Raw genomic sequence first — 27988 nt, 5'->3', positions numbered from 1 at the left:
ATCCTGGACGTATGTTCGAATCCTCATCATGGCCCTTGTGGATTTATTCACTTTACATCAGTGGTCATACTAGAATAATAAAAATAATATTACAATAATAATAATTTTTATTCACAAGAAGGTAAAATTGGATTGTGAGATTACATAAGATTGGTATTTTTACATTCTTGCAAAGCCACTAACACTCATAGTGTTTCCAGCAGGTCCTTAATCTAACATATCAGGTAAGATGAAAAGGTACATTGAAGCAAAATTTTATATCACATATAACTACAATATAAATTGACAGGTGATTACACTGGTGAAGATATATTTCTTAAGTACTAATATTGGGAAAGTGGGTAGCACAAGTGGGTAGAAAGATTAAATGACATCCCCATCGCCCACACAAATGTATGAAGGAGGTGGGGAAAAATTAAGGAATACAGTACAGTATACCCATAACATGCAACGTAATCAGGAGGAGCACTGATAAACTAAAAAAGACTCAAAAACCCCAGGAGTGGACAGAGTTCTATCGAAAGCCATAAAGAAACTAGCATAGGAACTATGCATACTGATGAAATGCATTTCAGAAAATCTCTGAACCAAGGAATAGTTCTCACAGATTAGAAGTATGCAAATATGACCCCTATTTTCAAAAAAGGCAGAAAGAATTTTTCTGAATTTGCCTGAGGGCCACTAACACTCTTGTGGCCTTGACAAGAGCAGGCTTGTGAAAGGTCATCATTTGATCTGGTGATTTTTTCCAGATGGATTTTAAAGCTAAACAGAATTTTAGCATTTATGATTTTGGCAGGTAGGCAGTTCCATGGGTTTATAACTCTGTGGGTGGAAAAGCATCTCCTGTTTTCAGTCACTGTTAATATTAATTTTACACTGTACACACCTAGTTGTGTTTGTGGGGGGTTGAACTTTAGCTCTTTAGTTCTGCCTCTCAACTGTCAATCAACTGGTGTACTGATTCCTGAACCTATAGGGCTCTTATCGTATCTACTTTAGCGAGTAAATCTTATACTCGCTCCATTATCTCATTATCATAATAGCATAACTAATTAGCACTAATTACAGAACCTACAATCCTTTCCCCAATTACAGGTAATACTCTTCTCATCTTGGAGGGAGCTGAGGTGTAGTCACCATATAAGTAAGCGATATGAGGAATAGCGGAGACGGGAGACATCTCCCGTCACGCAGGGTGCAGTCGCACCTCCACAGATCTCCAGTATCAGCTCTTGATACTGGTAATGGCTCAAAAGGGCCACCACTTACGGGCTATTAATGCCCGTGCCACCTCTTAGGTGGCTTAATCTTCATCTAATCTAATCGGAATAGCGGACAGTACAATCTCCAGTCAAGAATGTAGTACTCGGCGTAGGCAGTTATAATCGTCTCCAAGACACTACAGCTTCGACACAGAACAGACAGCAGACTAGGACCACATCCAGCTACAACGCTCTCCCACATGGAACTTTACGACTCCGGCCACACTCTGCTCTGCTCTGCTCCAAGCTCCAAAAAAACTTTGCCCGAAACGCTGTGCGTATTAGTGGCTTTAGGAATTGTATGTACTAGCTCTACCTTTAAATCCAACATTATGTTTGTAACTCTTCTTCTATGTATGTATGTACTTTTACCTGAATAAACATTTGAAAATTTTGAATGGTTGAATTTAAATAATTATTACAAATCAAATATTATTGTTATACCTTCCATGGGTATGACTCGTAGAGAACGTGACGCTGAGAACAGCAGCAGAAGCGACCAACACTCCCGGCTGTACACAACACTGTCTCATACACCAACACCAACCTTCATATGCTACTTTAATCATTACAAAAATAAGACTTTGAGAAGTCTTGAGAAACGTCACATCCATCCAGCATCGACAGGTGCTGACTGGAAGTCTTAATATCCAAGGCAAGTGATGGAGGGTCATGTCCCATGAGTACCATGTGTAGGATGTTATGCCCAGTAAGTATATTAATTAATAGTTTTGTCTGGGGCATATATATAGAGGGGCGGTGGTGATTAAGGGCACACACGGGAGACATCCCCCATCACGTAGGGTGCAGTCGCACCTCCACAGATCTCCAGTATCATCTATTGATACTGGTAATGGCTCAAAACGGCCACCACTTACGGGCTATTGATGCCCGTGCCACCTCTTAGGTGGCTTAATCTTTATCAATCAATCAATCGATTAAGAGATCACATGCGCCCCCAATCATTCATTGTGTCGGGAGACTGGAAGCCAGTGTGTAATTTATATGTTAGGCTTATATCGAGCCCCCCTCCCCCCCACCCAGGTTGAATTACTGACCCCACCCAGGATGCAACCCCACAACAAGCTGACTATCTCTTTGAGTACCCACTTACTGTTAGGTGAACAGGTGAATTAGGTGATAGGAAATGCGCCCATCTATTTGTCTCGCCCGGGATTTGAACCCGGAATTCTCGATTGTGAGTCGAGAGCTAATCCGATTGTACTTCCAGGTAATTAAAAAACACAAATATATAATATATATATGTGTTGTGTTTTTCAAGAGATCCATAACCTTTAATCACCTTTTTGCATTATTATTTTTGTATCAACCCATGTATATCTTGTAACCATCAAATGCATAATAAAGCACAATAAATAAAAAAGGGAGGGGGTGGTAGGAGAAAAGCACACAGAAACTGTATTGGAGGGGATCTAAACATTCCCTCTAATGCGTTATGCGTGGTTTCCTCCGAGGCTATGGGTCCCCCTTCTTCCAGCTAGAGGTGGTACTCCCTTCCATATTAAAAAAAAAAAAAAAAAAAAAAAAAAAAAAATAATAATATATATATATATATATATTATATAGATATATATATATATATATATATATATATATATATATATATATATATATATATATATATATATATATATATATATATAAGTATATTTTGGTAGCAGTCTTTCCTGTAGACATATATTATTAAATATGACCGAAAAAGTAAGATTAATAATTCTAACACGAATTTTCTCAATCTTTCGTACAATACGCTTCACTGTTGGAGGTAAATCAAAAATCACTTCTCCAAAATTCATTTTTATTTCTAGTCTGACGCGACACGGGCGCGTTTCGTAAAACTTATTACATTTTCAAAGACTTCACAAATACACAACTGATTAGAACATATCTCTGATTTTATATCTACATTTGAGTGAGGTGGGAAGGGTGATGTGGCATTAACACAAGACAGAACAGGAGGGGATATTAATAGGGTATTAAAAGTATCAACACAAGACAGAACAGAAACAATGGGTATTGAATAGAAGTGTTTGTAGAAAGCCTATTGGTCCATATTTCTTGATGCTTCTATATTAGAGCGGAGTCTTGAGGTGGGTAGAATATAGTTGTGCAATAATTGGCTGTTGATTGCTGGTGTTGACTTCTTGATGTGTAGTGCCTCGCAAACGTCAAGCCGCCTGCTATCGCTGTATCTATCGATGATTTCTGTGTTGTTTACTAGGATTTCTCTGGCGATGGTTTGGTTATGGGAAGAGATTATATGTTCCTTAATGGAGCCCTGTTGCTTATGCATCGTTAAACGCCTAGAAAGAGATGTTGTTGTCTTGCCTATATACTGGGTTTTTTGGAGCTTACAGTCCCCAAGTGGGCATTTGAAGGCATAGACGACATTAGTCTCTTTTAAAGCGTTCTGTTTTGTGTCTGGAGAGTTTCTCATGAGTAGGCTGGCCGTTTTTCTGGTTTTATAGTAAATCGTCAGTTGTATCCTCTGATTTTTGTCTGTAGGGATAATGTTTCTATTAACAATATCTTTCAGGACCCTTTCCTCCGTTTTATATAACGGAGGAAAGGGTCCTGAAAGTCATATTTAATAATATATATATCATATTTATCATATTTAATAATATATATATATATATATTTAATTATAATATTTATAATATTATAATTATTATAATATTATAAATATTTATATTTATAAATATTTATAATATTTCATATTTAATAATATTCATATTTATATTTCATAAATATATTTATGAAATATAAATATTTATATTTATATTTCATATTCATATTTAATATGAAAAATATGTCATATTTAATATTTATATATATTTAATCATATATATATATAATATGTCATATTATATATATATGTCATATTTAATATTTCATATTTAATTAATATATATATATATATATATATATATATATATATCTATATATATATATATCTATATATATATATCTATATATATATATATATATATCTATATATATATATATATATATATCTATATATCTATATATATATATATATATATATATATATATATATATATATATATATATCTATATATCTATATATATATATATTTATATATATATATATTTATATATATATATATATATATATATATATATATATATATATATATATATATATATATATATATATATATATATATATATATATATATATATATATATATATATATATATATATATATATATATATATATATATATTATATATATATATATATATATATTATATATATATATATATATATTATATATATATATATATATATATATATATATATATATATATATATATATATATATATATTCTTACACACAAAAGGGCTCCTGTGTACAAAATTGCACATATATACATACAAATACAGTGTACATACATTCCCAAAAAGGTTCCTGTATACAAAATCTACTGTGAATGAAGTTATTTGTGTTCAGAACTGACTGCAAAACATCTATGTATGATTTGACCACACCCCTGACAGCTGAGTGGACAGCGCTCGAGATTTGTAGTCCTAAGGTTACGGGTTCGGTCCCCGATGGAGGCGGAAACAAATTTGCAGACTTTCTTTCACCCTGATGTACCTATTCACCTAGCAGTAAATAGGTACATGGGAGTTACACAGCTGCTGCAGGCTGCTTCCTGAGGATGTGTAACAAAAAGGAGGCCTGGTTGATTACCGGGCCACAGGGACGCTAAGCTCCGAAATCATCTCAAGATAACCTCAAGATGACCCCCATAACCAAGTGTACTTTAGTTTTGAACATAGTCCATGACCAAAGTAAACATTCATATGCAATAAAATGCTCTACTTCCTTTAACTATTTGCAAAGAAAGAAGTACGATACCTAATTAACATAATGTATTCTTTTATATACAGTACTGTGTATACTAGACCAAGTTGTATAAATCATCATTGTAATTTAGCCAATTGTGTTAGCTGTTATTATTAGCATTAAAATGCTCTAAACATACTACTGTAACAATGCTTATAATACTGTATAACCAACACTTAATAACACTGCTGTAAAATCTAAGATATGTAAACCCATCATTCATGTTTTAATTAATTGTACCTTACTTATGCTAATATCCTCGACTATATTCATAGAAAATAGTAATAAAATCTTAAGCATACTCAGCTATACTTCTGGCAGGGGTGGGGGGGTAGGGTTGAGGTGAACTACAGCTCTTGGGTACTGCCTCCTGACCCTTAGTTGACTTATGTATAGGTTCCAGAGTCTGTTTAGCCGTTATATTAATTACTCTATTACTTTATCTTGTTTATTTACAGTTGTAGCAAGATTGTGACCTCGACTTCCCCACAATGGTAGAAGTAACAACAAACAACTTTAACCAACTTCTTCCTGGCATTTTGTCTGACATAAAGTCGTCTTCATTTGTTGCACTAGATACAGAGTTTACGGGACTTCTTGCAGATGCTGCCTTCAAGGGAAGGTCAGTACCCACCTGAATGTTGTTAAGAACATGTAGTACTGTACTGTAGATGCTGTTCTTTAGGGACGTTCTGTTCCAACTTAATGAACCCATGTGTGAATATTAAGTCAGATGTTATCTTTAAAAGAGGTTCAGTTTGTTCTTGATGAATGTTAAGAACATTCTTTTAGTATTTTTTGTAAATCATTTGTTAAGAAGAAATTATGACTGCAGTAATAAAAATCAAAAGTGTTTGGGGTGAATATATAAAGTAAATTGTTACAAGGCTTATAATTTTGAAAATTTAATTTTGCTATTTGTCACATAAGCCTCTGCATCTTGGTATTAGATAGTCCCTAATAATCCATTTATTGTATTATAACTTCAGCACCTAGCATAATCTGAAAATTGTGTATTCTATAATGTATTGACAGTGCATGTATTTTTAAGAATGAGTGGGTTAGACCATATTTGTTTCATTCTTTCAATTTTTCAAAGAGAGAACAACCATCAGTGTTCTTTGTTCTCCAGTCTTCCTTGAATGTTTGCGTGTCGGTTTTTGTACATTGTTTATAAGGAACGTATGTACCTTAGATAAAAGATGAGATTGAAGTGTGTACATGTGGAAACAAGACTGGAAAATTATTTAATTTGCAAATTGTTATGTTTTGAAAACCTGTTGCTTTTCTGTGGGAGCCCCTTTGGCTCCCTGGAGCTATAGGACTGATATGTGCTATATTAGTCTGAGGCTTCAGTCAATGGAGTCCTGCCTACCGGTGACCTGAGTCGAAACCTGACCCCCTCAGAGAGGCACAGGGGAGGTACAATCTGATACTTTGGTATCAGGTTGTGCCTCTGGTAATATAAGCCGCATACTTTGGTATCAGGTTGTGCCTCTGGTAATATAAGCTGCATACTTTGGTATCAGGTTGTGCCTCTGGTAATATAAGCCGCATACTTTGGTATCAGGTTGTGCCTCTGGTAATATAAGCCGCATACTTTGGTATCAGGTTGTGCCTCTGGTAATATAAGCTGTAGACTTTGGTATCAGGTTGTGCCTCTGGTAATATAAGCCGCATACTTTGGTATCAGGTTGTGCCTCTGGTAATATAAGCCGCATACTTTGGTATCAGGTTGTGCCTCTGGTAATATAAGCCGCATACTTTGGTATCAGGTTGTGCCTTTGGTAATATAAGCTGTAGACTTTGGTATCAGGATGAACATTGATATTTATACTCTGTCAACAGTTTGTTTGATGATGGGCCGAAGAGATACCAGAAGCTGGTATCCAACATTCGAAGGTTTACAATATGCCAGCTTGGTTTGGCAATCTTTAAGGTATTTGTTTATGATTACTTTGTAAAATATATTTATTTGATTAAATGTGGAGAATATTACTGAATCATGTTAACATGTAATTATAATAAAACCAATATGGTCAGTTTCATTGTTGGGCAATATTGGACAACCAGAAGGACTATTGATACATTTGAAATTACAGTACAATGTTACAAAATTTATTACATTGCAAAGTACTGTAATGTATATTTGGTTTTAGTACATGTTTCATATGATGTATATCTATGTGAAATTTGTGTATAATATGTGTATAATAATCATTTTGGTGTGTGTATGATGCGCAAAAACTAGCTCTTAAGAGACCTAGTTATTATACCTGATTAATACTTAATGACACTCCAATACAGCACTTGTCATACTTTCTCAGCTGTGAATGGTGGCTGCTTCCACTTCCTCTAGTTCAAGATCATTCCACTTATTTACTACTCTCACTGCATTTGTATTTCCTTGCATTCTTCTGGTTCATCTGTGTTTCCAACTCCAGCTATCTTGTCCACTTTATCCACCTTGTCGATTTGTCCCTCACCTGAATAAAACCATTTCTATCTACTTTGTCTATTCCCCTCAGTATCTTGCATGTTGTGATCATGTCACCTTAGGTCATCCTTTCTACTGATGTTGTTAGTGTTAGTTCTAGCCTCTCCTCATAGCTCAATTTTCTTATTTCTAGTGCCTGTGCTACAGCAAACTTTTGAACCTTTTAAATTTTCTTTTCTTGTACTTTACCAGGTGTGGGGTAAAATATGAAATTACAAGCTGAATTTCTTTTGCAGGAAAGAACAAATGTTTTATTGTTTGATTTTTACAGGGTGTTCCTGATGCCAATGCATACACCGTGACAAGCTATAACTTTTACCTTCGACCGCATTCTTGCATCTCTTTTGATCCCACATTTTTGTGCCAGACATCAAGTATAGAATTTCTACAGAAATACAAGTTTGATTTCAATAAGGTATTCTGACCCTGTTTTACTGAGAAATTACCCTTTTTGTGCTACATTATGATTTCTTGACTTTTGTGTAAATTAAGTTACTTGGTCTTAGAAGATCATTATCATTCTGTTCAAGAAAATATGGTTATGTCTTTGTTCTCTAAATCAGTGACCTTTGCATATAGCAGATCCATTTTACACTTGGTACTCCTCTGGGTTAGGTGTAATTCTACTCTCCCTGTGTATCATTATCCTCATTTCCCAATTTCCACTTCCATGGGGTGGGGACGTGGGGTAATGATGATGATAATATTGCATGAGTAGAATTACTGTGCAATTATGCCAGAAGAGTATTTTAGAGGGATGTCATAGAGAGATGTAAATTTTTAAAGTTAATAAATAGCAAGAGTGAAGAGAATGTACGGAAATAGTTGTCATGTTGAAGACATAAATGATGGTGGATGGTGAGAGGGTGTATTTGAGTGAGTTTGAAGATAGGAGATGATGATACTCCCTGTAAGAAGGTTGGCGCACAAGGGGAGTGAGTGTGAACTACACATGTGATGTTCCCAGAAACAAGGCTGGGTGGACTTGATTTATGTAAGATTGAAGTGAATATATTTGAAATTGAAATTGAAGTTTATTGAGGTATAAATACACACAAAGGGATGAGGTAGCTCAAGCTATTCTCACCCCGTTCATATTTGTACTAAATGTGTTATTTTGGGAAAAAATGTGGTACACCTGAATTTATGAAGTGGTGAAGTGTTGCTGTGGATGATTGCTGGAGTGTGGTAGTGGTGGTGGTGGTGGTATATAGTGGGATTGATATAATGAATAAACGAGTGATATTTTAGTGTTTATTGTACAGTATTTAGCTTTCTTTCAGTATAGTAATACAGTACAGGTATATAGCTTTCTTTCAGTATAGTAATACTATACTGTATTACTTGCCTGTTTATTTGGTATATGTGTTCCATTGTTAAGTAAAAAAAAAAAAATATCCATGTCGTGGCAGACAATGAACTGAATGAAGACTTGATGAAGAAGTGCACAATATAGCATAAAAGCTATCATAAGATAGGTGTACTATATTTGAACGTCTCCACCTCCTCAGTGGCTGTATTCTGGCATTGGGTGCATGAACTCGGATGAAATGGAGCAACTTCGAAGTGAATTATTCTCCCTCGTGAGAGGAAGTCAAGCCTTCAGGATTCCCTATTCGGTGAGTGTTGTGTTGCTCTATGTGAGCAACTGAAGACTGGGCAGGATGTGGGTATCATCCTTGTCTTAAAGTCTTCATTACCATTGCTGCCTTTGGTAATCTTCTGCCATCATCGTCATCATCATAATTACCAACATTATCATCACCATTACCAACAGTCATCATCATCATCATCACAATTATCAACAGTCAACATCACAATTACCAACAGTCATCATCATCACCACAATTACCACCAGTCATCATCTTCATAATTACCAACAGTCATCATCATCACAGTTACCAACAGTCATCATCATCACCACAATTACCACCAGTCATCATCTTCATAATTACCAACAGTCATCATCATCACAATTACCAACAGTCATCATCACAATTACTATCATCATCACAATTACTATCATCATCACAATTACTATCATCATCATCACAATTACTATCATCATCATCACAATTACTATCATCATCACAATTACTATCATCATCACAATTACTATCATCATCATCACAATTACTATCATCATCACAATTACTAACATCATCATCACAATTACTATCATCATCACAATTACTATCATCATCACAATTACTAACATCATCATTACAATTACCAACAGTGCAGAGAAGGAGTCGCAAAATTTATTTATTGCTTATTTATTGCCTTTAATGCCTTCCCTCATCACAATCGATTTGAGAATGGTCCAGGATGGACCAAAACGTCATCGTCCCTTCACTTTCTAGTGTGTGGTTTGGTCAACAATTTCTAACAGTCATCACTATATGTATCTTCATAATTGCCAGTATTCATCATCATAATTATTATTATCTTTATAATCAATTATTATTATTTTATTGCTCCTGTGGTTAATTTTTCCAGCTATGGCTTTGCCCCCCTCCCCCCCCCCCAAACCAACTTCTGGTAACCTTCTCAAGGATGCAACTCAAAACAGTTGCCTAAGTTCTGAGGACCTATTTCAGTCTTAGCTGAACAGAGGAACAGAAATTATTGGGATCATCTCAAAGTTCTCCATATGAGAGAAAGAAAGATGACGGGAGAGATAGCACTTAATATACGCGTGGGAAATACTTTGGGACAGAAATAAATATTTGGGACAGGTCCCAAATCTGCACAGTAAAATAAAAAACTGGAGTGAACGATATGGAAGAAAATGCAGAATAGAACCAGTGAAGAGCAGGGGTGCTATAGGCACAATCAGAGAGAACCGTATAAACATCAGAGGTCCACGGTTGTTCAACATCCTCCCAGCGAGGTTATCTTGAGAAGATTTCGGGGCTTTAATGTCTCCATGGCCCGGTCCTCAACCAGGCCTCCGCTCCCAGGAAGCAGCCCGTAGCAGCTGTCTAACTCCCAGGTACCTATTTACTGCTAGGTAACAGGGGCATTAGGGTGAAAGAAACATTTTGCCCATTTGTCTCCGCCACCACTGGGGATCGAACCTGGAACCTCAGGACTACGAATCCGAAGCGCTGTCCACCCAGCTGTCAGGTGCAGCTGGGTGGGCAAGCATAAGAAATATTGCCAGATCAACCGTGGACGTCTTCAAGAGAAAACTAGATAGTTTTCTTCAAGGAATGCTGAACCAACTGAGTTGTGGTGGGTATGTGAGCCTGCGGGCCGCTCCAAGCAACAGCCTGGTGGACCAAACTCTCACAAATCAAGCCTGGCCTCAGGCCAGGCTTGGGGAGTAGAAGAACTCCCAGAACCCCCATCAAGCAGGTATCAAGCAGAGGCATCAGGTGAAAAGAAACCTGCACAACCGTCTTTATCCCGCCCAAAAATGAATTCAGAATCCTCGGTTTGAACTGTACTCGCTTAGTTGTGCATGTAGGGGTTGAGCTTCGCCTCTTTGGTTCTACCTTTCAACTGTCAATCAACCGGTGTACAGATTCCTGAACTTATGGATATAGAACCTGAACTGTACACATAGAACCTGAACTGTTGGCACAAAACCTGAACTGTGGGCATAGACCACTGTGCTTCACACAGTGGTCAATCATTAACATAACTGACCAAGTGTGGAACACATCACCTACTGTGCCACACTACTGATGTGCTATGCCAATCTTGCACAAGTCATATGACTGTTCTTCAGATCTTACCTCGGTAGCATTCTACAGCTTCTTATTCTGAATGTGTCTCCGTCAGTGGTGTTACTTCAGTTTTAAATGGATAATAGTTGGAGCTAAATCTAGGCTCTTAAGGTAGATAGGGGAACTGCTCAAAAGAAGCACAAATACAACTGTTGGTCCCTGTTGTCTCTTGGATGACTGGGTGGCAGAGGGTTGACTTCTTGACAATTTATGGGGGAAGGAGAAGGCATGGTCTCAGAATTTGTGTACTTCCATTGCATGGATTCCATCTTTGACTTAAGAGTTCCAATGATGAATCCAGCCTTAACGTCTGTCACCAAACCAAGAAGAAAAACAAAGATTGGATCATCTTTGTTTGGATTAAGTAGTTCACAGCTTGGGCCATCCTCCCTTGTTGATCCTGAGGGAGATTTCATGAAACCTATTTTTGTTTTGCAAACCTTTGATAGAACTATACATAATTCAAGTTCATCTTTTGAGAAAATTTGCTGCGTTCTTTACAAAACTTCTCAGCTATGTTATGTTTGGAGATTTAGTTACTTGGTTTCTAGAGTATGTTTTGCACATTTGCAGAAAAATTATCATAGCAAAGTACCCTACCTGGGACTGCAGTATGTGGCTTAGAATGAGTTCTCATTTGGTTGAGTCATTCCTCATGGGGTGCTGACAGCAGCTCTGCTTTGTGAATGCCGAAATCTCATGCCTCATAATGTACTTTTTGCCCTACAGCATACGTCAAACATCTCTGAGGCACCTGCAAGACTTCTCTTTACTTAATCTTTCTTCCAGTCATCATCATCACAATTACCAACTTTCAGAGCAACCAAATGTAATAATTTAGAAATCAGATTTTGTTGAGTCACTGTATGAGAAAAGTAAATATAAACTGTATAAAACAAGGTACATTTGGCCCCTTTAACTCCCACCCTTGCTGCTTCTCTTTCCCTGTGTTCAGCATCTGTTTTTCTTTTGTGTGGTGAAGTATATGGGGTGACTTTGGTGTGGAAAGCCTGGTGACATGCTAGCCCTATTATGACCCTGAGTAGAAGGTTTGCAAGGTTCCCTAAAGTGCTGGTGCTAGTATGCTGCCCTGCCTCTGCACATGATTCAGTCCTTGAGAAATGATGGATCTTAACTTAGGGAGCAACTGAAAAATCTTCTAAGAAATGCATTTTTCATGCAACTCAAAACCTGATTTATTTAATGTTCATCATTTACAAAAGTGTGCTTGTTCAATGACCTAGTTAGTGCAATTTAAGGCCATATCTGATAGTATGTTTCCTAATCAAGGTAACCCTATTTCAGCCTATTAGATTTTATTGGTACTCAATTTTTAAGAAAAAATAGTATCCTGTCCAATTAAAACTAATTTTATTAATCATTTGCTTAACACTTTCGCCCGGGCATGACGCAGCATTGCGTCATCCGTTTACTGTCGGTAATGCCGGGGATGACGCAGCATTGCGTCATCCACTTTAAATAATCGCCAAAAATCAGGTTTTTATCCGATTTTTTTGGGACTGGTTTTAAAATGCGCGCCGATGTCTTCCCATTTTCTTTGTTGAGCCTCGTGGCCCTCAGGCGGCTTGGCACACGCCGTGGGCCCATTGTTTTCGCTCCACTGTTGTGACCAATGTCGCCTCCCCCTTGCATCTCAAACGTGTGAACATTTCGGCTATTTTCCGTGGCTATATTTCTTACTGCAGCTTTAGAAACTATCTACGCTTACTCCACGATGGATAGTGATCATGAACAAGGCCCTTCCAGGAAGAAAATTGCGAAAGAAAGGCTTGAAAAGGGCGGGAATTGGGAGTGTAGCAGGAAGGCGTCTGAGCGCTCACTTGCGGCTAACGCGTGGCCCGTCTTCAACTCGTCGGCGGTTGGAGCGTGACCAGGTTTTTTATCTTATATGCTAATGTTCCTCTAGAGAATTCTATTGCGAACCCATTGAGACCAAAATGAAAGACCTAGGACGAAAATTGAGGTGACCAGAGTGAAAATAGTGAAAACATTTTATGGCGTTTGCGCGCTACTGGGTAACTCGTTCGCACTTTCTCTGTTTGCTGCGGGTAATTAGTCGGGCTTTTGGAGTTTATATGCATTTAGTGCTGTGAAGAATTCTATTACGAACACAATGATACAAAATTTAATCTCGTAGGACGAGAATTAAGGTGACAAAGTTGAAGAGAGTATACACTTTTCAGAATTTACGCGCGCTCCCGTGACACCCTGGGTCCCATATCGCACAGTTGAGGGGTGGCGGGCGGGGTACGCCAAAGTGTTAACTATGATTGCCTAAATAAATCAAGATCTGGCTCTTGGGCTCCATCTTCTATCTCTGGGTACTTGTTTTTATGCCTTGACATCATGGCTCATATTTGTGCTCATGCAGTGCTTTTGTTTCAGGTGCAGGACCAGCTAAGCATTATAGGAGAGTGGGGAGCAAAAGCTAATGAGGGGGAGACGACTATCCCCTCTGATGACATTGATGTTACCTCCCAGGTGATACTTGTGGTCAGCATACGAAGCAGGTTTCCAGATCTCTGGGCTGCATTGGACAATAGACAGGTAATTCTGGTCTCTGGGTTGCGGTGGATGATGGACAGGTAAGGCTGGTGTATGGGCTGCAGTGGATATTACATGAGATCTGAGTTACAATGATAATGAAGAAGAATGGTTCTAATAAACCCTGTATTGTAGGTAGGGTTGCGGTGGATGATGGACAGGTAAGGCTGGTGTATGGGCTGCAGTGGATATTACATGAGAAAGTTTGAGATCTGAGTTACAATGATAATGAAGAATGGTTCTAATAAACCCTGTATTGTAGGTAATCTTTCCATTCATCTTCCTGATCTTTGCTCATGGGATCCTCATGGTTGAGGATCCCAGGTTCAATCCCTGAGCCGAACAGAGATGGTTGGAGGGATTGGAGGTCAGTAGATAGACCTAGGGGGGGGGGGGACCTGGATAAGCCTAAGGACAGCTTCCTGTCCTTGACCATGGGAATTACAGTATCTCTTGTTCCCTCCTGGGCTTGATGGGTGAAATTAATGCATTTTTATCTTGACAAGTCATACAATTTAGTGAATATATAGACATTAATCAGGAATGGTAAGATAATGCTTCTTTTATTCCTTTTATTTTTATCAGACATATTTTTCTGTACTGTATCTTTTCTGCATTGTGTGAGTACAGTATATTAAAGAATTTGTGAATATAATTTTTATCACAATTTTTATTAGATTTTTCTTCCTTTCATCTCACTGATAAATTCGTCACACAAAGAACTGCTCTGGTAATGAATGATTGCTAAAATTGTGTGATTCTTAAAGATGTCACACTAAGATGTCCAGCAGTGTGTGATTCTTAAAAGTGTCACACTAAGATATCTAGCAGTATGTGATTCTTAAAAGTGTCACACCATAGCTGATACTCAGACTCTGGAAGGAAAAGTTTGAGTTTGAAAGGATTAATGACACAACCTCTGCCAGTTGTATTTGCCATTGTATGAAAATAATTGGTGTTGATAAGTTTGCCATGTGAGAAGTGCTACCAGCTAACCACATGTACGCTATACTCAAGAAAGGCTGCTGTAATATAGGTAATGCATGTTTGTGAAATATTGCTATGCTCTATTTAGGAGCTTTAACTTTCTTAAATTATTTTTGTATTACCTTAGCTGAGGGTTTTTTCTTGAAAATTAGTAACTAATATGAAATATCAAGCATATCTTAACACTTTCGCTGCCCAGGCGGGCGACTTGCCGTGCACCTCAAGGTCGTTCGAGCAGTGCAAGTGAACCCACCACCACCCACAAATGTTTATACTCTTATACTCTTTTTTTTTTTTTTTTTTTTTTTTTTTTTTTTTATAGCTTTCTGGCCTCAAATTTTATTTTTATGTTACATTATTCAGTTTGGTATCAAATTGTTTGCAATAGAATGCTGTAAAGGAATATTTGCATATAAGAACATATGTGTCTTACTGTCCTATACTTTAGATCCACCGTGCACCGCAAGCTAGGCAGAGAGCTCACCACCACATAAAAATGTTTATACTCTTTTTAGCTTTCTGACCTCAATTTTTTTGCTACATCGTTCAATTTGATATTAAATATTTGATATGAATAGAATGCTGTAAAAGGATATTTGCATATAAGAACATATAAGTCTCACTTTTCTGTACTCTCAATTAAAACTCAATAAGTTTTCCCTCATATATGTTTCTTTCAATGCTTTCGTCATGGATTGGCTCTGGTCTTGATCAGTATCCATCTGAAAGTCAATTTGCAGTGTTTATAAAGCCGGTAACAACAACTACCCAAGATGAGATAAAATAACCGGAATGGGGAAACTTTTTGACTCCAAGAAAGGCTGCAGCTGTCACAGGATCAGGAGAACAGTGAGCCTTCAGTGTGGGTGGGGTATACAGGAAATGGGCAGAAGTTGGGGCTCATTTTAAAACAAGTCCCGTAGTATTTGGACAATAAATGGAATTTCTAACAAAAAAAAAATAATGACGCCGTTTGCATCATCACGCATACTCCGTATTTTGGTTCCGTGACGGAATATGCGGCATTCGGCAGTGAAAGTATTAATTAAAGTATTGGTTTATCACGTTAGGCTGTAGAATCTAAACTAGGCTGTATTTTTTACTTCTGCAGGTTATCATTCAGAAAGTGTCGGCTTTGGAGCGTGCAAGACTTGAGGCGCAGGATCCTGAAGGCAAAGAGTTTGTAGAAACTGTTGTAAGAAGTATGTTGGGCTTTACGAGTGTGTTCCGCTGTTTAGCAGATCACCAGAAGCCCCTCGTCCTTCACAACTGCCTTTTAGATCTTATGCTGATATACAAGCAGGTTTGTGGCTCAGCCTCAGTATTGGTTACTCCTGCTAAGGAAATGCCTTACCTTTTCTTAATTCTTAAACATGACTGATTTTCTCCTAGTGATAATTTATGGTAAGAAGTTCACAGTGGATATACATCCAGCCTTCAACTTTCACAATGGTTTTTCTAGGGGGGAGCCCCTTCGGCTCACTAGAGCTATCGGGCTAATATGCGATATATTAGCTAAGACACTAGTCAATGGAATTCAGCCTATTGGGGGCCATGAGCCAGAACCTGATCCCCTCAGAAAGGCACAGGGAGCAATTGCCCCTGGAAAACACCCCAGTGGTTTCGGGCATTCCTAATCTGCCATCGACTGGGGTTAGGCACCCAGAAAGATAGCTATAACAATATAGACCCCACATGGTAAGAAAATTACAACCAAAAACCGAACAGAGAGACAGTAACTCCTCCAGTTCCCAAGGAAACAATCAAGCAAGTAAACGTAACACACCTCTGTCACGCAGCTCCCCCCCAAGGAGGGGAAGGGGGAGCCCTGGACCCTCTGCGACAGCTACCCAGCAACCCCAGTTCGTTGGCTATTGCGATCTATGGCGGTCGTAGACTCTGGCTGCAATTTCCAAGCAGTGTTTTGTCTTGATGGTGTTCTCTGCAGTGTTGAGGCGCAGTGGCCAGGTGTAACCAGTGTTCTGGGGCTGCATGCTAGGGTTCTCGTCCCTGGTGCGTTCGGGATGCCATTTCCATAGGGGTTTCTGTGGGGAGCCTCTTCGGCTCCCTGGAGCTATAGGACTGATATATGCTACATTAGTCTGAGGCTTCAGTCAATGGAGTCTTGCCTACCGGGGACCAGAGCCGGAACCTGCCCTCCCCCCCCTCACCAGAGAGGCACAGGGAGCAATGGCTTAATCAGACCCCTTGTATTTGGGGGTATTCCTTGTCTATCATTGACCAGGGTTAGGCACCCAGAAAGGTAGGCTACTCAAAACAAACCGCACATGGTAGAAATTGTAAAAACCCAAGACCGAACAGAGAAAAAGAACTCCCCAAAAGAAAACTAAGGAAACCAACAAACGCTCAATTGTTATTCACCGCCACCGCACAGCTTGTCTGCGCAGCCCTCCCCTGCCCAGGAGGGGGAGGGGAAGCCCCGGACCCACACACTGGCCCCTCACACCTCACTTCGTGGCTGAAGCGGCCTTTGTTTGGCCTTGGGTAGGAAGTGGTATTTTTGCTAGTTTGGGGCGCAAGTGCTGCTCGGCACACCTACCAACACTGTGGCCGTGTTCCCTGTTCCTGTTGTGGTTGTGCCTTTGTGTGATTTTTCTTTTCCTTTTGTTTTTGTTTGGAGAAGGTCTGCCTGGTTTGACTATTAGTCCCCCTAAGATATTTTGGTGGCCCTCCTCTAGCATATCAGTCTGGTATAGCTCTGGGGAGTGTGCGGGACTCGCCCAGAAAATGGCGTTTCATTACATTCAATGCTGGTTTTTATTATTTTTTTAAAATATATTTCCTCATACTGAATAGGGGTATAAGAAATAGTTTCAGAGTAATGTACAGCATTTGGCTATTCTGTAATTTGATAAAATTGTTTTAGTGTACATCTGCCTGTTTGGCCAGTACTTTAACGATAATTTTCAGTGCATACGAGATCAGCCAGGTTGTCCCTCAGAAATTGTCTGTTTTATTGTAACTGACTGTCTGAAGAATCATGTTCTGTTTCTTTGGGCTTCTAGTGTAATAATAATATATAATAATACTGTATAAAAATAATAATAATAATACAGTACTGTAATAATAATAAAATAGTAGTTATGGTAAATGATAATATATAACAATAATACAGTAATAATAATAATATTAATAACTCTGCAAAGAAACTATTTGTTCTAATTCTTCTAAAATACATCTTTCAGTTACATCAAAACCTACCAACATCATATGACATGTTTAAGTCCAACTTGCACAAGATGTTTCCTATCATCTATGACACAAAGTTCATCGCTTCAGAGCTGAAAATTTTGTATAGAGAAAAGGATGAAAAAGGTACTTTTTATACCATTATTATTATTATTATTATTATTATTATTATTATTATTATTTTATTATTATTATTATTGTGATTTTATGAGTATTAGTAGTGAACAAATCCACACGAGCCGTGATGAGGGTTTGAACCTATGCGTTGGGTGTTCCCAGAAGCTCGCTCTGGTGTGTGTGTGTGTGTGTGTGTTTCTCAACATACACACACACACACACTCTTGCCATATATATGCATGCTTGCATACATACACGCATTCACTGAGTGAATTATATTCACCCAAAATTACATATATTATCATTGTATATGAGTATACATGTCTTGGAATCATTTAGTTTTAGTGACTCGTTATTATTTGTTTATATTTCAGTGAGGAACTTGATTAATAATACGGGGCTGGTTGAGCTACATTCATCTCTGAAGAGGGAGATGCCAGTTTTATACCAACCCTCACTCAAACACTGCCCGCCTGACAACAAGTATAGTTAGTATGCTTTATTTGTAATGTTATGACTGTAATGTTATTGTTAATATTAATAAATAATATTGTTAATATTATTTATTTGTAATGTTATGTTAATATTACATTTCGTATGTCTGTGTGTTATGCCATGCTTCACTTTTAATGTTAAGACTGCATACTGGGCTATGAAAGTGGGAAACAGGATAACAATAATAATTATTAATATGGCAGCATGGAAAAATTGCAGAAACATGCAGGAAGTTTGTTGTGATAGTTGATAACAGATGCATTGGTTTGCAGACATATCTTAATAGTTATTCAGGAAGTCACAAATTTTGGAGTGTAACAGTTCAAAATGTCTAACATATTAATATATGGCACTAAGAAATCACGCATTGAGTTGGTATAGTTTAATACAAAATATCCAAAATTACCAGCAGGCAACCGAGAGGAATTAGTGAGGTGGCACAATTTGGAAGAGATTTTGAATCATAATTGACAATGTTAAGCCACTATAGAATCAACATTGATGATATTGATTAAATGTTGAATTGCCATTGTTCTTGGGTACTGTGTCCACCGGGGTAACAGCCAACTAACACTCAGGTTCTTATTTGCTGCTACATGAATAGAGGCTGTGTGTAAGGTTTGCTTTTTATTAGTTTGATGTAAACAAAAAAGTAAAAAAATAGTAATACTGTACTAACTTGATATTTTAAAAGCTAGGGATAGATGGGGAGCAAGAAAGATGGGATAAAATAAGATAACCATAAAAATATTGCAGGGAACAAAATTAGAACACAGTGGTTAAGAAAACCGTGAACGTGTTCAGCTTTCTGTTGGTTGCCTATACTGCAACAACCTGTCCAACACTAATATAATTGTATATTTGTAGGTGGAAACGAGACACTGCCCCACGAAGCAGGCTATGATGCTTTCCTCACCGGTGGGTGTTTTCTCACTATGGCCCACGTTCATGCCATGCTCCAAATGTCATCGTAAATATACCAGTCTTCCTCGTCATTCTTTGTTGATGAAAAATAGTAATTGTGAATATTTTTATTTGTTGATTTCTTTGTGCATAGGTGAGTATGACCTTCATAGCCAATGTCTAAGGGTTAAAATATAATCATAATGTGATATCTAGATATCAAGTTGTTTATTAATAAATTACACTGAAATTGAGTGTGAGATCCATATAAATGTTTTGTAATATTGTTGCTATTAAGAGATTTTACATGATTTATGATTTAGAATAGAGCTAAAGATGTTCAGTTTACCCAAGAATCTTAGGAATATTGTATAATACAGAATACATAAATAACAATTTTATTAAGGTAGTTTGATACACATGTGATAAACAGTTGATTGGGAAAGAGGATTTCATGATGAGTGGTAGTGTAATCACATCATCACCTGGGCTTCATGATACCCTTCTCTCTGAGTAGCATAACAGGCAGAATTCAGTGAGTAAGAATTTTGAGTGTAATTTATGGTAGGAAGAACAGATAGTATAGTATATATATTGAGCTGCTGAGGTCCAGGGGCCAGATTTACGAAGCAGTTACGCAATAACTTTCGAACATGTACATCTTTCCTCAATCTTTGACGGCTTTGGTTACTTTATTAAACAGTTTACAAGCATGAAAACTTCCCAATCAACTGTTGTTATTGTTATAAACAGCCTCCTGGTGCTTTGGAGCTCATTAACTGTTTAATAATTGTAAACAAAGCTGCCAAAGATTGAGAAAAGATGTACAGGTTCGTAAGTGCTTGTGTAACTGCTTTGTAAATCTCGCCCCAGGAATGTATTAATGTAGCCAGAAGGACTTTTAACTGTTGCACTGAACACAAGCTGTGGTACTTGAGTGACTGTTAACTGTGACACTGAATACAAGCTGTGGTGCTTGAGTGACTGTTAAATGTGGCACTGAATACAAGCTGTGATACTTGAGTGACTGTTAATTGTGGCACTGAATACAAGCTGTGTTACTTGAGTGACTGTTAACTGTGGCACTGAATACAAGCTGTGATGCTTGAGTGACTGTTAACTGTGGCACTGAATACAAGCTGTGATGCTTGAGTGACTGTGGCACTGAATACAAGCTGTGATGCTCAAGTGACTGTTAATTGTTGCACTGAATATAAGCTGTGATGCGTGAGTGACTGTTAACTGTGGCACTGAATACAAGCTGTGATGCTCAAGTGACTTAACCTGTGACGGTGAATACCAGTTACAACCAGGGAATTATTACTCTCTGCACTCTCCCAAGTTTTCTGCACCTGTATCCTCCACTGACAGAGATGCTGTATGACTGGATACGTCCTGGGATCCACGGCATGAATTTAACATCATGTAACCATAGTGTCCAAACAATGATAACTGCCGATCAAATCCGTGGGAAAACTTTTATTATGGGTAACGATTGACCCTAAAATATTCCAAGAATACTGTTCCCAAATGGTGTTATGCTTAATAATCCAGTATTTATACAGTATATTATAGCTTTAGCTAGAATTGTTTAATATCATCTTTTATAAATATTAGTAATTGCGTCAGCTGTGCACTCTTCCCGCAGGTTGTCACAGCAACGCCCCATGAGCCCACGAGAACATGTTTACGCTCTTAAGAGCTTAGCAAATTGTGTGCAGATTCAAAGGGCAGCAATTCCTTATATGGTATGGATATTCTTCATGTTTCCTTTATCGCTATCATCATCATCATCATCATCACCACCAGTATATAATACATTCTACACTATATAATAGGTTCTACAGTGAATAACAGGCTTTACAGTGTATATTCACTAATAGGCTTTAAAGTCTATATAATAATTTCTACAGTGTGTATATTAGTCATGTTAATGTGTATATTAGAATCTACAGTGCATATACTGTATTAGGCTATGCAGTGTGTACACTGTATTTAGCTTCACAGTGTGTATACAGCATATATTTTTTGAAGATGTGTATTTACATAGATGTATAGAGTGCAGGCAAGTTGCCCATTCACAGTTTAAAGACCGGAGACATTTACGAGTCAGTCTTTTTATTGCTCTGGATTCACTACAGTCCAGTGAAACACTTGTTTTTGAAACTACTAAAATTGGTTGGCTGTCTGAGCAATTTAAAATTGTTGTTTACTTGCACAGGACAAGTTTTCTGTGATGCTACCTGGTTCAGAAAGTGTTGTGGAGGCTTAGGTCTCTCTCAGTATCTGTTGGCCTCTTTTGTTTATCCTGACATGGACAAAGATTATATCACTGTAAATGCACAAATATACCAAGTCCTCTGTAGGGCCTTGGGAAACAATGCTGTACTGGTATGTAGGTTTTACCAATTTGTGAATTTCTTTAGCAAACTAAGAATTTCATTGCTCAATATGGTAAGATCCTCCTGTGTCCTTGGGCTGGATCATGCTACTGTCGGACTGGATTACTGACACTGGCACTACAGGGGAACTACTTGAATGATCCCTCCATCATTATTATAAAGGCTAGGAAGGCACTGATGAATATCCAGTTCAGCCCAGGATAACTGCCAGAGATCAATTCGTAAACGCCTCCAAGCCTCTCTCGTACCCTTAAAATATCATTTCACCTGCCTGGTCACCTCGCTTTGTGTGGATCATACTTATATATACATTTAGTGCTTTGTGTGTGCACTTTTACAAGACCAAATTTCCTTGATATTTTTCTGGGCCATTTTCTCAGTTCAGTGCTAGTGGTACATAGCAGTTGCTTAGCTCTGTGATCCCTTATGTCATTGAAAGTCATCCAGAACTTTGATCGGTAATTTTACTTGTTGTTGTGCTCATTGTCCATTAGGCCTTTATCTCACCTTGTGTACCCAACAGGTCACACTTTGGCAAAGTAGTTGTGGCTATTTATTTTCAAATGGCCTTTTCTGACTCTGCTCATTTCTCTCCCTCCTACCCATACTCCCTCTTTTCCACTCTTCCAGTATTCCTCCCTCCCATTCTCCCATCCTTTCATTTTCCATTCCTTCTGTCCTTCCTCCCATTCATTCTTCCATTTTCCATCCTCCCTCCCTTGCTTATATTCTATCTCTATTGATCCGTCCCATTCTCTCTCTCAGAACATTCAATTTAAGCACCCACCAAACACAAAACTTAATCACAACGTTATTTTTACTTTTGATATTTTGATGCAAAGTCGTAAGAACATTGTGTTTACATTGTGTGTCGTGAAGAGCTGAAAATTGGGTTGAAAACACAATATAGCAAAACCCATATATCAGATTTGATAGGAGTCATTGGGTGTCACAATAGGAGCCAATCTTATTTGAAGAAGAAGCATGAAGAGTCGACCTCGACCCCTCTTACAACACTCCCCCATATAATCTGGATGGTAGAGCAATGGTCTCGCTTCATGCAGGTAGGCGCTCAATCCCCGACCGTCCAAATGGTTGGGCACCATTTCCCCCCCCCCCCCAACCCGTCCCATCCCAAATCCTTATCTTGAAACCCCCTCCAGGATATAACCCCCCTTGGGAGGCTATATAGTTATATTGGCTTGACACTTTCTCCTGATAGTTCCCTTCCCTCCTCCATATAATCATAATTCACCTTGGAAAGTTACGTGAGGCTAACCACAACTGTCTCATCTCCAGGCTCGGACAGACAGACATTCTCTTTTCAGCCATAGATACATTGTCACAGGTATTGCTTGACTTTCTTAACTGGGTGTTGTAATAAGTTAGATATCACTGAACACTCAAATTGGCTTTTGGGCATCTCTCACATTTTAGTTAATGGCAGAGGACCTCGTGACCTGACTTAGTATTTTAACCTTAGCTTTGTATCTGGAGTATTGGGCATTATGACCCACTATTGGGACTAGTAAAGCTGCTTGAAAGGGGTGCCATACATAGTATTTTGATGGTCATCCCCCTGTTGTCTCCTACATTTCCCTTAGTGGGCTCCATCAGTGTTACCCTCAGGTTTGTGACAGCTCACAATTGGGAGGTCATTCTGTTCAAACTTGCCTCTCAGTGTGCCACTTAAAATGTTGCTAATTTTGTTGTTAGTGCTATGTTGTATATTAGACACAAAGTTATGGTAAATGATATTACAAGGATCACCAATACACATGCGTTGTTCAGTTATGCTTTAAGACATTTGATTTAAATTATAAACAATATAAGTTTTTTATATACCCTAGGAGTTGGCTGGCCAAGATCCGAAATCTAAGCGACCTCCCTGGTTACTAGTGGAGGGCCGCACCAGGTCGGCATTGGTGACTCCTGGCAGTGTGTCGATAGCACTGGCACAGTACGGACATCTTGATGTTGTACCTCGTAACGCCAACTCTGTCCTGGTTGCTACGTCTTCATGGTTGTGGTAAGCATCGAGAGAAACCAGTTACAGTACACATTTAGTTAGTATCTACATTATCTGTTCGTGTCATTATTTGGGTGAGGTGCTTTTGAGTGAATGTATCTGACTATTAGGCTTTGTGGTTGTGTATTAGGCATTATAGTTTGCATATTAAGCTTTATAGGGTATATTAGGCTTTATAGTGTGTATATTAGGCTTTATAGTGTGTATATCAGACTCAACAGTAGTGTATGTACTGTATATTAAATTATGCTTATATTGTGTGTATTAGACTTTACATTGTATATGTTAGGCTTTACAACACATATATATCTTTTCTTACTTCTTTGGTCATATAGACTTTCGACCTGGGATAAAATTGTGAGAAACGTAAAAGTGACAGTTAGTAGCAACCTAGAGTTCAAGATAACAACGGATCAATGTACAAAATAAAGTTGGCAGTGCCCCGAGATTTATCAAATGAAGAGTCAGTAAAAGAAGTATGAATAGCATATTTCAGCTATATCTAGCACTGATGAAGCCTCACTTGGACTACATTTTGCAGCTCTGGTCGTTGCACTTCAGAACAGACATCAACTCTTAGAATATGTTGACCAAACCACACACTAGAAGCTAAAAAGACGACGACATTTCGGTCCGTCCTGGACCATTATCAAGTCGTTTGTGAAAAGACGAGAAAGGCATAGGCATAAGTAAGGCAAGAGAGAGAGGTGAGGAGGAGGAAATCTTAGAGGAAGGTAAAATATCTTTGGATATTACTGTGCAGAGAAGGGCGACTAAACAAATATCTGGTATTGGGAACCTTTCCTACAAGAAACACATGATATGGGGAGATATGATTGAGGGTTTCAAGTAGGTTATGGGTAGAAATTGGGGAAATATAAATAGGGTTCTGAAACTAGTCAGAACAGATCAGAAATTGTAAAAATTGGTACATGCTCAAGAAATTTTGTAGTAGGAAAAATATAAGGAAGTATTGGTTTGGGAATAAAGTTGCGAATAGGTGGTAGAGGTTACAAACTATTATTATTGAGACAAACACTTTCATAAATTTCAAGAATAGAGTGGATAGGTCTATGGGAGAGGAAGTGGATTTAAATTAGACCTACCTAGTGTGGACACTCGGGCCTGTTGCACTGCTCTGTGATTCTTATGTTCTTATAGTCAAAAGATTTTATTTTCGTTTTAATGGTGCACCTTTCAATGAAGACTAAGTTTGGTAAAATTCAGGGTTTTGTCATAGCTGGCAATATTAGTTCTGGCATATAGTGCTATTATTTACAGCATAAAACTTACTTATGGCACTAGATAGGAACTGTTATTTCTAACATGCTACATAAATAATTTTTGGCACTTGCACATTATTACATCATGCCTTCAACACTGTCATTTTACTCAAGAGTACCTTCAACTCCTTACATGCTCGTATTGTCTCCCTTGCACGGTAAAGATCATCTTCCTCCTGCCGATGCTGTGACAGTCAAGGTGGTAACTACTCTTAGGGTTTAGAAATTATAGCAATGCATTTTGCAGAGATTATTTTCCCCTGAATATTTTGTTAAAATGCAGAGGTCGTGTTCAAGTTCACTTAAGTAAGGATATACGAGGTTGATGCAGGTCAGCCTAAACTCCTAAAGATTAGTTTTTTGGGCAGAATATTTTAATGGTTTCACATATATAAAAGAAGTGTATGTATGTGTGTGTGTGTGTGTGTGTTTTTCTTTGACTTATGAGTTTTGTCAACAGCACAAGAGACATCTTTACAAACCTGGCAAAGGACAGCCACTTGAAAGTTAAATTCTACAATAGACTTCGGCATTCTCCATTTGTGAGGACCCTTGCCTGGTATGTATATCTCTGGTTACTTTACACTTCTCTGAATATTGTTGACTCTCAGATGCTTCTGAAAGTTAGTGAGTAGCTGAAGTGAATGTCACATTGTAGAGGATGAAACATGTGCACAATATCTGTACGTGGGAGATGGAAATTGGGTGATGTTTTAGCCATCCTTAATCAGTGTTGTGTTACTGCTTGATAGTGGTCCAGGGCAGACAAGATGTTACGACTTGATTAAAAATACATTGTGAACCTGCTGTTTTGATTTAATAATAGTCCAGAAAAGATAAAATATTATGACGATAATTGCCCAGGTAAAACCAAATGCTGACTTAATAAAGGTCCAGGTTCAGGATTTACAGATGGCTTGTGTGTCCATGTTTAAAAGTTCCAGAGTGCTATGTGGTAGTTCATAGCAATTATAGCCTTAGACTGAGGGCAGCCTCATAGCATTTCAAGTTCCTAACCAGTTTAGTATATACTAAGCCCCCATGATCCAAGTGGTGCAGAATTCATACGTGGATAGGTAAAAAAGCAAGAATAATAATGACACTAATTTGTTTTGTTAAGGACAGGAAGCCTGTGTATATATATATATATACTTTAAGCTGGTAATGAGGACCTTCCCCCCCCCCCCCTCCAACATCAAACTACTGATTCTCCCCAGGATGAACCCCACAACAGTAGCCTAACTCATGGGTACCTGGGAACCTTTTTACTGCTTGGTGAACATAGGCATAAGGTGTAAGGATATGTGTCCAACCATTTGTTCTGCCTGGGAATTGAACTTGGGATCCCTGAGTGTGAGTCGAGAACAAAGCCCATAGGTTCCATTCACCTAGACTGTAAATAATAATAATAATAATAATATAAGCCCATAGGATTATTATTACCCCATAGTGCAGTATAGTATTTTATCACCTTTTTGAAATGCGCATATTGTTGGAACTAAATTTAATTTAGTCACGCAAATCATTAATCAGCTGTGATGAAAAATTCTGTACTCTTAAATTCTGGAATACTGTCGGGAGCGAGCTATTTAAAATGGAATGCAAAAAGTTGAATGATGCAAGTGGAGTTTGAAGGATAGGAAAAATATAGTAAATATGTTTTAGAGATAACATTTATATAATGGTAGTAAATGTGTAATTACAGAGCAGATTGCAAAACTTATAATTAATGCTATTTATTTGTTTGTTACAAGGTCTGGGGCCTTGATATCCACTGGACTTAGTGCATGGATTGTATATTCTACACTTAAAAAACCTTCCTAGTCATTCACCATGAGGTAATGTACAGTATGTCGAGTAATAATATATAAATAAGTTTATTTTTCAAACCTTGTCTGATTATCCTTGTCAAGATTATAAAGCATCTGGGTAAACTGGACGTATCAAATGGTTGGCATGAAAGGAGGCATTCTCTGTACTGTACTCGTGGAGTAGGCATACTGCTGTTTAATAATGCCCGGTTAAATAATTATTGTATAGAAAAGGTAAAGTTTATTATTATTTGAAGCTAGAGAGGCAAAGTATAGTACAGTATATAAAATCTTACTCGCTTCTCTTGAAATAATGAGAAATGTAATGGGGATGGGAGGAAAAAATAGTGAATGGGAGGGAATGGATCAAGGTGAAAAAGAGATCTAGGTGTCAAAGGAGGGTAAATGGTAAAGGGAAAGAATAAGAAGGATGAAGAGAAAGGGGGGTAGAAACTGAAAGGAGAAGATAATGGGGTAAAGGAGTTAAGGGAAGATAAAGGGAAAGAATAAGCTGCCACCATCTTTATTCTTTATAGACAAAATGGAGTTATGTTATTACGTCAAATTACTTTCTAATAAGGTAAGTGTATAACATCATTAATAGTCGACATATTTGTCATACTTTACATGTATAAATCCAAGTCAGATACCAACACAAGCCGGGTCACTGACAACTCCAAGATGTTACACCACTGAAACTATCCCTGACATTTATACACATCTCGTATGCAACAGTACATTACTTTATACCCATAACTCACCAACATATTCTTACTAGGCTGCTTGCAAAG

General features: G+C 37.8%; 1 protein-coding gene across 3 annotated transcripts; it reads left to right on the top strand.

Annotated features, from left to right (window-relative positions):
* The first annotated feature begins 1044 nt into the window (after window positions 1–1044).
* LOC123758663 (pre-piRNA 3'-exonuclease trimmer) lies at window positions 1045–27275 on the top strand. Of its 3 annotated transcripts, none has more exons than XM_045743196.2 (14): window positions 1045–1539; window positions 5623–5786; window positions 7013–7103; window positions 7933–8076; window positions 9173–9280; window positions 13802–13963; window positions 16059–16250; window positions 18154–18283; window positions 18649–18762; window positions 19637–19739; window positions 21321–21420; window positions 23925–24103; window positions 25847–25945; window positions 27141–27275. In XM_045743196.2, the coding sequence occupies exons 2-14, from the start codon at window positions 5656–5658 to the stop codon at window positions 27208–27210; spliced, it is 1623 nt and encodes a 540-aa protein (XP_045599152.2). In that variant the 5' UTR covers window positions 1045–1539; window positions 5623–5655; the 3' UTR covers window positions 27211–27275. The 3 variants fall into 3 exon arrangements, with proteins under 3 accessions (XP_045599152.2, XP_045599149.2, XP_045599150.2); XM_045743193.2 differs by lacking the exon at window positions 1045–1539 and adding an exon at window positions 1729–1920; XM_045743194.2 differs by lacking the exon at window positions 1045–1539 and adding an exon at window positions 1732–1974.
* Window positions 27276–27988: the final 713 nt, after the last annotated feature.

Source organism: Procambarus clarkii, chromosome 31, assembly GCF_040958095.1.
Source record: "Procambarus clarkii isolate CNS0578487 chromosome 31, FALCON_Pclarkii_2.0, whole genome shotgun sequence".
Taxonomy (NCBI): Eukaryota; Metazoa; Arthropoda; class Malacostraca; order Decapoda; family Cambaridae; genus Procambarus; species Procambarus clarkii.
This window is presented reverse-complemented; position numbering and strand designations above follow the sequence as displayed.